The sequence below is a fragment of the Chelonus insularis genome, unplaced genomic scaffold, assembly GCF_013357705.1.
Source record: "Chelonus insularis isolate UGA/USDA-ARS -01 unplaced genomic scaffold, ASM1335770v1 contig_44_pilon, whole genome shotgun sequence".
Lineage (NCBI taxonomy): Eukaryota > Metazoa > Arthropoda > Insecta > Hymenoptera > Braconidae > Chelonus > Chelonus insularis.
Genome location: NW_023276585.1, coordinates 153,767 through 165,787, shown reverse-complemented (window position 1 = coordinate 165,787; position 12,021 = coordinate 153,767). Strand labels below are relative to the sequence as shown.

The 12,021-nt window shown below is 29.2% G+C and overlaps 1 protein-coding gene and 1 long non-coding RNA gene across 2 annotated transcripts; one reads left to right on the top strand and one right to left on the bottom strand.

Moving 5' to 3' along the window:
• Positions 1-5,745: 5,745 nt before the first annotated feature.
• Positions 5,746-8,540, bottom strand: LOC118069867 (uncharacterized). The gene is made up of 2 exons (XM_035088209.1): positions 8,438-8,540; positions 5,746-6,475 (listed from the first exon to the last, which is right to left on the bottom strand). Exons 1-2 carry the CDS (start codon positions 8,483-8,485, stop codon positions 6,068-6,070), a joined length of 456 nt encoding a protein of 151 aa, XP_034944100.1. The 5' UTR covers positions 8,486-8,540; the 3' UTR covers positions 5,746-6,067.
• Positions 8,541-9,135: 595 nt separating this feature from the next.
• Positions 9,136-9,996, top strand: LOC118069849 (uncharacterized). The gene is made up of 3 exons (XR_004690692.1): positions 9,136-9,230; positions 9,664-9,719; positions 9,873-9,996. It is a non-coding gene; the product is annotated as an uncharacterized lncRNA (long non-coding RNA).
• Positions 9,997-12,021: the final 2,025 nt, after the last annotated feature.

Genomic DNA, 12,021 nt, shown 5'->3' with positions numbered 1-12,021 from the left:
TCTTCTTCAATTTGAGCAAAAACAACCTCTAAATTAACCTTAACATTGGAAATCTTAATTTTTACAGTCTCGATAAAATCAAAATCAAATTTATCACCTGAAACTGTAAAAATAGAATAAGAAATAGAAGAATTATTCGAAACAGTTACCATCCCTTTAAACAAAGAAGAATTAACAACCGTAATATCAGCAGCAGTATCAACTGCCATAATACATTTTTTGCCATTAACTTCCCCTCTAAGTAAAAGTTTCGGTTTAGAACCAGAAGAATAAGAAAAATCAGGTGAATTAATTTTTAGTTTTGACGAAATTTTTTTTTGATGAACTTTCACCAGTAGACTCATTAGAATTATGAATACTTGATAAACTACTTTGAACAGCTTGAAGAACTTGACAATTCTTCTTAGAATGTCCTTTTTCACCACAAATCCAACATTGGAAAATTTGCGAAGAATTTTGATTTTGGGAATTTGACCTAAAATTTCCTTTTTAAAACTATTTCTAAAATTATTATTTTTATTGAAATTATAATTATTTTTACTAAAATTATTATTATTCTTATTATTAAATTTATTTTTATTCTGACCTCCAAATCATTTGAAAAATCAGTTAAATTTTCATTTTCAGACTGTTTTCTAGTCTGAAAACGACTAAAATAAGCTTGAGAAAATTGAGCTTCACCAAAACGATCTTCCAAAATTTTCTTCAATTTATCAAAATTCCCTAAATCTTCTAAACTCAAATTTTCTAAAATGACTTGAGCTTTGTCCTTCAAACAGGACACTTAAATCGATGCTTTAACTTCATTTGTCCACTTATGCAGACGAGCGATAGTCTCAAATTGACGGCAATAAGATTCCCACGTCTGAAAACCATCACATTTTCCCGGTTATGCAAAAGCTAAATAACTATTATTAACCGAAGAAGTTGAGACCGATTCAACCAAATTATTAGAATTTTTTTCTAAATTATGAATTTCCATAATCCTAACGATTTAATCTCATCTCTAAAGCTAGAAGTCCTCCATTACTACCGTCTTCGACACAATCGGCATATTGAGTTCTCCTTCCAGCTCGAGTTTGTCTCCGACTTGGACTCTTTGGCATGATTTTTAAATATTCTTCTAAAAATCACCAACAAAAAAATATTCACGGCACGCGAAACGAACCACTTTCTGACACCAATGTAAAATAAGACTCAATAACAACTTCGGAAAATTAGTAAATAAATAAAAATGTTTATTAATAATTGACAGCAATTAATTAAAAGAAAGAATCCGTGCGGTCAACTCAAGTCACAGTCAAAAACTGGAGATAAACAAACTCTCCCCTCGTTGCTATAAACAATCTAATCGTCAAGCAATCGTCGTTAACTAACAAACTGTCGTTAGTCTAATAGTCATTAGATGGCGACATACAAATATTTTACAATATTTAGTTGACTTTCTATTAGACCTTATCACTTCAAAAATACGATTAGGTATCGATTCATACAAAGAATGTACGTAATTAACGTCCATAGTATCCCAAACAGTATGAATAGCTTGAATCAGTTCATTTCTATTGTTAAACTGTCGTCCGTTTGCATAGACTTGCCGAGACATTCTCGATAATATTTAGGTCTGGAGACAATGATGGCCAGTCTAAAATTTGTATATTACTTTCTTTAAACCACTTTGTTACATTGCATGAAGTATGTATGGAAGCGTTATCGTGCTGAAATATAAACTTTCGACGGCCTGTAACTTTATAAATCTTGTTTTTTACTTGTTTCAACATACATAAATAATTTTCAGCATTTTGCCTCCCATTTATCACAACTAGATCAATAGGACCATTATAGGAAATTGCACCCCAAACCATAACTGAACCAGCCGTTGAGTGACGACGTGATAACACTTCCGTTTCTTTTCTTAGGTCGTGAGAATAATATTTAAATCCATCTGGACCATCTAAATTAAACTTTTTCTCGTCACTGAAAATCACATTTTGCCACTCCGTTGTCCAGCACATATACTTTTTAGCGAAAAACAGTCGGGCTGCTACATGGTGATCACGCAAGGGAGGTTTACTTATTATTTTCTTTCGTTTTAGGCAAGGTGTCGTCCTGATGATTCGTCAAACTGTAGATAGAGATGCTCTAGTATTTATTTCACTTGCTATTTGCCTGGCGGTCTTAATTGAATTTGAAGCAGCGCGTATTATAAGTCGACGTTCACGTTCTGTCGTGGCAAAATTTGTACGTCCTTTATACTTTTGGCCATAATTTTCTTTATTTTTCCCGTAATTATTAATCACTTTAGGGCTTCGACCGTTTTTTTTTGGCTATTTCACGATTGGATAAATTTTGAGATATATAAAAGTTAATTTTTTCAATTTCTAAACTCGTGAGCTTTTTACCGCGTCCCATGTTCAAATTAACATACTTTATGTAGCTTAAAGAGAGTCGTCAGCAAAACACAATACTGTAATAGCAAACTATTCAAAAACAAATTAAATATAAAATTGAAAACTTTTCATTTGAGTGACTTTGTTAAACTGAGGCCTTTCATGTGTACGGGTCGCAGAAGGCGGCGCGTACTTGTCGCTTGCTGCGTAAACGCGTTAGTACTTGTTTATGTGTCATCAATACAAGGACAAGTAGTGTAATTCAAAAAATATGTTTGGCTATTCAAAATTATATTTGTTTTCATAAAACTGATTAAAAGAGAATTAATATGGTTTAAATTGCTTAATATGTTTGAAAGTTAATTAATCAAATGGAAAAAAAAGAATAAGAGAAATTTTAATTAAAATTATTTAAACTTATTTATTAGCAAATTTTGAATTAGGTGTTAATAACTGGAATTAAAATAGCTGATCTAAAATAACGTAGAATGTAGAGAGCTGGTTACACGTCGAGGTGATCGCAGACCAGTGTTGAACGATAATTAAGAGGTTGAAGCTGTTAAATCCTGAAAGAAAATATGAATTGGTATTTTCTCAGAGAGTGAAACGTATGCCCGTAATTAGACACAACATTGAATCAACATTTTTAATCAAACTTTATTAGAATTGAATCAAGTGGTTCTGTCAGCAGAAGTGTAAAAGAAACTTCGTGAAGATTCATGCTGAATCTTCCAATAGACATGTGATCAGAGACTCACTTGATTGCTAATTGAAATTCAATAACAAAACTTGATCTTCTAGAATGTCTCATATCAACCAGTTTAGCCAGCAGATGTTCCTCTCTGGAAATCATTGAGATTTGAGAAAATCTCAGCACTTGAGAATGTGGCTGTTTACGTAGTTATGTCTCATTTTTAATCAATTGTAGATATAGATCAAGGTATAAGTCAGCAGAAATCGTGTATAATTTCGTGAAAGACCATCTTAACTTCCTCAAGAATGTGACTTATACGCAATTGATCTAGTAACATAAGAAGAATCAAGGCTGGGCTTGATCCAAACAATAATAAACTTGACTCACAACTTAGTTAAAGATTGAATACAGCAATATGACTTATTGTAATTGACCAAATACCAATGAAAAAGAAAATCAGAGGCTTAATTCCAATTTGGATTGACCACACCAGAAATGTATTTAATTACAACGAAACGACACAGTGCACTCGTTGGAACCTTTTGAAAGACTGACTCATTTTTCTTTAAGATATCTTTGATTGAAAACCAAACATCTCTTTCTTTGTCCTGATTATGCGTCGATCATAGACTCATGTGCTGGTACAATCATCATGAAAGTAATAAAAGTATCAACAGATGAATGTAAACCAATATTTAAGTAAACATGAGAGTACTTGAAACAGACTCTTAACGAAAACCTTATACTAAATATATTAGTTAAAAAATTGTAGTCTTAGCTTCATCATTTTATTAAAAATAAAAGAATGGTGTTAATGTAACAATGTAACATCATGATTTTAAACAAAAACATTTAAAATATTGGGTGAGGCTATTCAAGTGGCTGGCACTGTATATTTTATCTCCGATTGATACAAAAAATTACTTATAGTAGAAAATTATTATTTTCTTGTTTTGCAACTTTATTTCTATTTAGTAATTATAGAGAAACTAGAAATAAACATAAAAATCGATATAGTTAATTTTAGGACTTTGAAAGTGAAAGACAAAATAAACGTCCGCCATTTAGAAGATATGGATTTCGAAATTCTGTAGAGCAAACTTTGATTTTAAGTAATTAATGACATTCTGAGATTTTTTAACAAGAGTAAAGTCTCTCATTTATGGTATCTATTAAATAAAATTTCCTAAAGGAGGGATTTATGTTGTATATGATTAAAACATATACGAGCTTTTCAAAGAATTTTTAACAATTAAATTGAAAGTCTCAACTTGTAAATTGCTTAGAAAGCAATGAAAATATCACGTTATGAAAATTTTACAAATATATAAGAATCACGTTTTATCGTTTCAACCAGAATTAATTCATCGGTTACATTTTTTTATTAATCTGTTTATTCACTCCTCAAGAACAAATTTTCAGTAGTATTGATTTTGTTTTTGAAAATTTTAATAGCATTCAATTTAATACTTGAGAAATATTGAATTATTTTTCAACGTTCTACGATTAGTAAAGTTTCCCGTCAATAATCATTGTTATATTTGTAAAATTAAAGTTCAAATATTTTTCTTTTAAATATATCTATAAATCAATACTAAGCAAATTAAGATTTATTTAGAAGTAATCAACATTTACTGGATCACTAAGGTATTAAAAAGTTTATTTTTTGGTAAAATCAACGTCAAGATCAAAAAATACACATGAATGTTAGACTAATTAGAAATCAGTCATTCATGATACACCAAAAATTTGTAAACACTTAGAAACTTAACAGAATAGTAATCGATTACTTTTGGAAAAAAATCACAGAACAAATGTTCAAACAATGCAAAAAACAAATATCTTCTTTGAAACTATTTTTCATTAAATTTTGTCGCTTTGACGACAAAAAATGTAATTTGATGTAGTTTGATTTGTAAATTAATGTAAAATCCTGAAGTCCTTTCAATTTCATATCAACAATTTTATAGTTTTTACAAACGAATCGGCGCTACAAGGGATTTTAAGCTCTTCTAATTAGATTATTTTGTTTTGATTGAATATTCTCTCTGCTGCTGTATCATCCATCCCAGTGAATAACTCCAGTATGATAAATCTAATCACTAAGTAATTTAAAAAAACTAACTTAATAGAAACATAAGAACGATCAGTATCGTATTCAAATCAGACTACAATGTATGTCTCACTTAATTTGAAGAGTTATTAAGTATTGAAATTGAGTATAGAATTGAATTGAAGCGATGCTTTGCCATTTTTTATGTAAACAGAAATAGAAGTAGAATATCTTAAAGGCAATTAGCACAAAACCAATCACCTTTTGGTACCTTCTTCAATGAAACACATTGTTGCTCGTACCAAAGCAGACATCCGTTACATCAAATACTCTCAGTGATCAATTGTTTTTTACACTTATTGTTTAATCAATTCCAATTCCTCACAACTTGCGATGTTATCACCTAAAGTCTTCGGTATTATATGTGAAATATCTTTAATATTAATAATCTTCTTATTTTCGACGATTTCTTTTGTTTTATTCTTTGGAAAAATCCATTCTAATATTAATGACTGCTTTTTAATTTTGCTTAACTTTGTGAATTTCACAAATTTAAATCCATCTTTTTTATTTTTCTCTGTATCTGGTAATAGTTTTTCTGGTTCATTTTTTCTCATTCGAAGATTTTGCACTGCTAGTACTTTTTCTTTCGATTTTTTCTCATGATCTTGCATGTCCGGTAGCGGTAATTTTGAAAGATTTTGTTTTTCTTGAAGAGAAACCGCATTTGTCTTGAGATTCTTTTCTATGTATTCTTTCTGATGTTTTTGGATGTTTAGCTGCGGTGTTTCTATTTTATTTTTTTTTAAAGTCCTATAACAGTAAGCTCCTTTCCCTTTTCACGTCGATGTGTCGAAGTGATGTCAAATCTTAAATTTTCAATTTGTGTCTATTTTATCTGAATTGCATATCTCTATCCTTGGTATACAATTTTCATTTTCTTCTTTGTTTTTTTCTCGTGGGTATTTTATTTATGTCTTGTTCGTTCCTCTCCGCTATTACGCCTTCTTCCTCTTCTTTCTCATTAATCTCATTAGATGCCGAGTATACAGATTCTAATATTGAATCTGAAAAATGTAAACTTTCATCGCTTTTTTCTTCTAAAAACTCTTCATCATTTTTATTAATATTAATATCATGATCATTATTATTTTCAGATCTTTTATTTTCTACAAGTATCTCTTCTATATATTCAAATAATTCTTGTCTGTCTTCATGGTTTTCTATCTTTAAAATGTCATTTTTCAATTCATTTACTCTCTTCAAGAGATGATCTTTTTGAAATTTGCTGTTTCCTATGTTTATAGAATGATGATTGCTGCCTTTGTCAAGTGTAGTTACCTTCAATTATATAAAATTTCAATTCAGCATTTAATGATCAGATATTTATGTTTTATATCGACACATTAAAATAATAGAAACTGTAACATTTTAATTATTTATGTATATTTTAAGCATGTAATTGTTTAAAAGTCAACTAGTTTACAATTAAAAGGAAATCTAAGTGATGGAAAAATACTTTACTTCATAGAATGACGACATTTCTAGCTAAAATAATTTTGTATAATATCATTAACATATTATTTAATTCGAAAATAGCTTATAATAATTGAATTTAATGAAAGAATCTAAATTTTCTTCTGATTAGATTAAACATACAATAGATAATAAGGTAAACTGCCCTAATTCCGGACACTTAAGCTACATCACATTCATTTTAATAATATAAAAGTATTAAATTATCAATTTACAAAATAAAACGTGCTATTATTAACTTTAATATTTGGCGATTATTAATCAATCATCAAAATATTTTTTATTCATATCTAAATATTTTTCAATAAAAATTTATGTTAGTGCCATTGACCACGAACTTATATCCCTAATTCCGGCCTATCTGAACCCGAAGTTTTATCAAATATTTTTATTTGAAAATTTAGGACTTCACTCTTAGACAGAAAATTTAATAACATCTTTTGCATAGAAAAATAATTTATTTAATTATTTAACAAAAATAGAATTGTTCCAAAAAATAAAATATATATAAATTATTACAGTTTAAGGTAAATATAAAAATAGAAATACAAATCTTATTGTGTTTTACTTAACAACTTCTGTTTAATATGTATTAATTCTGGCACTTCATATATTCCCCTACTGTTAATTATCTCTGGAGCTGAGATATCTAATACCACATTTTCTTTCTCATAATTACAAATATCGTCCCGATCAGGCCGCTTCCAATTGTTGCCACTCATAGTCATCGTTTTTACTTTCACTATATTATCAAATGTACCGATAATTATTCCAGGTGAAATCAATGTTGTTTTCGTCGAAAGGAAATAAGGTTTAAATTTCGGTCGTGGGGAAAAATCTTCATGTTGATTGGTAATGTAATCAACTCATGAAACAAAAAATGAAATGTAACACATTAAACAAGTACAGCACAGTCTCTTAGGTAAAAAACTGTCCGGAATATGGAAACTTTCTGAATTTAGGGAACTGCCTAGACTTGGAAAATTAACGGCTTCACTACCGAATATGCAGGAAAATTTCTAAAAAAATAGTCTAGATGCAATTGAAAATACTATTTTACCAATAATAAGCTGTCTTCGGGCGTAACAAGCCTATTTATGCGTCATAAACTGTCTGGCCGGAATTGAGAGTGTCATGTTATCCGTAATACTCTAATTCCGGACAACTGTCCGGAATTGGAAAAATTTGTAAATCCTATATTGTCTAATTCCGGACACGATATTTAAATTTTTTTGAAGAGCAATATTGTTAAAAATTTAAAACATGAGTGGTTATTCACGAAATAAAAGGACAGAGATGAAGTAGCAACTAACATATCCTTTACAAATCGCTTGAAAGGAAAAATATTCGCAATTTACTATAATACTGATTTTAAGCAAACGAGCGTTCCATGGATAACATCAGGGAACTTTCTGACCGAAATTATTTTTTTTTATAAATAAAAAATATTTAATTTTGAAATTTCGTAACAGGATAAGAAAGTATATAGATGAAAATACATAATTACATCAATATTTTCTCGGTTATAAGTAAACTATTGCTTTATATTAACAAAAATAACGACTGTCCGGAATTAGGTAGGTGTCCGGAAATAGGGCGGTTTACCTTAGTAAAAAAAGCCTGTAAGTCAAAAACTTGTGTGATGAATTCAGGAGACTACAAAAATTTATTGGAGCATTTATGTGCAGCTAAATCATTTAAATAATAACTATCCATTGATAATTATTTCAATATATTTATGCATTTCTCTTTAGTATAAATATTTACCGTGTGTATTTGCTCGTTATACGTATATGCCCCTGACTTGCAGTTCATTTTTGTCAACGCAAAACCTGATGATGACTCGAAATGGACACCCGTTTACTTTTTTTCTGCAAATTTCACCAAAAATATTTCTCTCATTGTCATTAAAGTAAAGTGGAGTTTGTAAAATGTCAAAAATTAAACTTACTTTCTCTTATTTATTTTTACACTTCCTTGAAAAAAACTAAGAATACCACATTCATAATAGACTTCATAATATTTTAATTCTGGATTATATTCTGCATTGCTATCTTTGAATACGTTTGTCAAATATTTTGATGATCCAACTTTCAGCGAACAATTATGATGTTCTTCATATAACTCTTTGAATTTCATCAACTCATTGTACGTTTTAAAAGATTTTCCTTCAAAAGAAACTTCACTCATATTTGTTATTTATTTAAGTTGATATAAAGTGAATAATGCGGACGTTAAACATATAACTGTGGTGAACTTATTGTCTTTTCTTTTTTTATGTATGAAATCAGAATGAGAATGCATGAAAACGTAATACAGTAAAAAGTGGTTGCATATGTATATACTTATCATTTGAAAATAAATTTGTTAATTTCTTTCTTGAAATGGCGTTAATATCATAATGACGCGCACACAATGCTGTTCAATTTTTTGAAGGTTATACATGCGATTTCCTTATCAAGAGACACGTTTATTTTAGTAGTGTCTCGAGCGCCAAGTATGAATAGCGGTGACGAAGGCACTACCGTGTCTCTATTCCGCTCAAATTAGCACTTTTGAGGTTATGCTCCTTTAAATTTCTAATTTCTCTGCAATAATGACATAAACTTTATTAAAAAATCTTTGAAAACCCCATTGATTAGCTACGACAATAAATTGCAATTTCTATTGTGCCCTGAAAATCATTTATTTGCAAAAATAAAAATTGGCCACGCCCCTTGTACCGCATTTTAAGTAAAAAGAATCTTTTTCCTTAAAAGTACGACTTTTTTTTATAAAGTTGATACTACCATGAAGTTGCTGCATGACTATGGAAAATATTATGTTGGTAAAAAACGAAAGAATTACTGAGGCGCCAAATTATGAATGTAAATTTTTTTTGGTACAAAAAATTAATAAAAAGTAATAAAGTTTTGGAGAGTGTATCAATCGGGGATATACCGTGTACCTATTACTCAAATAAAACAACCATCTTTCAATAAATGTTCTTTCAGCGCTGGTGAGCGTGTTGAATGCTCCTTTCTGTCAAACGTACCTATACATAAATCAAGTAAGTACGGTAGTTGATAGTAGCGGTAAATTAATCATAAATTGTCAGACGAAGATATTTTATTTATCTGTCAATAGTTGTGACTGTACAGAGATATTAAAAAATCGGTGTGATTGATTTTCTGAATACTTTTTAATAAAATTCAATTTACAGGTCATCGAAACAAGAACACAAAATTTACTAAAAGATGAACAAACGATACAAAAAATTAAAATAGATGTTTCTACAAAGAAAAAAAAAAGAGGTAGTGTGGGAAAAATCTCAAGCTGCGAAACAAAATGTAAGGGTCATTTTATTGCAATAACAATGAAGTAAAGTACAACCAAATGAACATTGTCATTTTATAGTTCAATGTCTTGTTCCAGATATTACACATCAAAAAGAAAAAAAGAAGAAGAAGAGAAGTTGGAAAAGAAAAGAAAAGGGTTCGACAAATTATTAAAAATATTAGGAGAAAATTAAATAGATTTAAAATCATGTTTTCATGTTTTTTTGAATTTTTCATAATTTTGAGGTACAGATAAATTAAAATATATACTTTTTTTGGTAAATAAATAAAAAAAATAATCAATGAATATTCTACTAATCATAATGAATATACTTGATATCCAATAAATACATGTACTAGAGGATCATTGAATAAATAAACACAATGAACGGTTGAAACTGTTTCTACTCCACCAACATTGTAAATTTACTACTAGCACATTTCGAAAGGGGCACAAATGTTATATGACCAAAATGTTCAGGACAGTATAGTACTGGTACAAATGTCGCTCCAGTACAATAGTATAAGGCATTAAAGACGCAACAGTTAGAATTGTGTTAAAATTATTAATAATTTTTTTCAAAATTACTTTTTATTTGAATTGAGTTTTTGGGAAAATTCTAAATATAGATTTACAGAAGAATTCAAATAGTTATTCTGTTGACTTTTGATTCACTCTCATGTGAATGCAGCATGAATCTTCTGTCTACTTACGACTTCATTCTGAACGGTCAATTTCCCCCTAAAGAAAACCAAAGTGTACAAAGTCTAGAGATTGTTATTTATTTTATAATGTTTAACGAAAAATTAAGTGACTCATAAATGATAAGTAAGGTAGCTAATCTATTTTTTGCATTTCATCACAATAATTAAAAATTGAACATAATAAGTATTTCTTTTCTTTTATTTGTAGGAAATTCTCATGAAAAAAGTTGATGGTAGGAATGCAATAGAAGAGAAATTGTATCCTACTAAATTGAAGAAAAAGAGAGGAGGAAAAATTCAAAGAATAGAACTAAAATTTATGTGTTCATATGAATTATTGCACTAATTATTTTACTTACATCTCCTCACTTATTACTTTTTAGATTTTATAAGTTAAAATCAGAAAAGGCGCAAAAATCTAATATGCCGGAAAATTTAAGGTGCCGCTTCTAATTCTGAACCTGCGTGGATGTTATGCACGACGATCGATCGTACATTCCGCGCTGTCATTATGCCGTGTCCGTATTATGCCGACCGAGTTTTTCGGTATCGAAAACGACAAATATTTATGTACATTTTAAGTTGATAGGTAATACATAGAATGTATAACCGATGGTTTTACGTTTTAAAAAAAATCGTTTTACGTTTTTTGAAAACTAATTCATGTCCTTCAATCAATAATTTTGTTTATATCTTAAGATCGGTAAGAGATAACAATTTTTTTTTTATTGAGTTGATAGTTAAATACTACCAGACTGAAGACTATTATACAGTACCGGACATAAATGCTGTGTGATTTTCTATAGGACGGTATAGGAAAATCGCCTGTAGAACCCTTAAAAAATTGAACAGCATTTATGTCTGGTACTGTACTATCTATACACAGATAGTGATGTCTGTTCTAAAATTCCATGTCGTAGTAACGGAGTCGAATGATACATATTCCGTTTGTTGTACAAAAAATCGTGAAATCACACCAAAAACAGCCCTAACGGACTTCACAAAAATACGCGCCAAGTATGAATAACGAAGACGATAATCATCGTTCATCAAGTGCGATTTCTATAAAACTTCTTTATGCGAACAACTACAAAAATGCATGAAATCATTGCAGCCAAGTATTTAAACATAAAGATTAATGATATTTAATAAAATAAAATAGAAATGTTTTTTAATTTTCGTTAAATTATTATGTAATTTTCTACATAAATCAAAGACAAACTCTTTATAATAAGATAAAAAAAACATTCAATACATGAAGATAGTTGACAGCCTTATTACGTTTTAAAATTTTGAAAAAAGAAGAAAAAAATTGAATTAAAAAAAAAT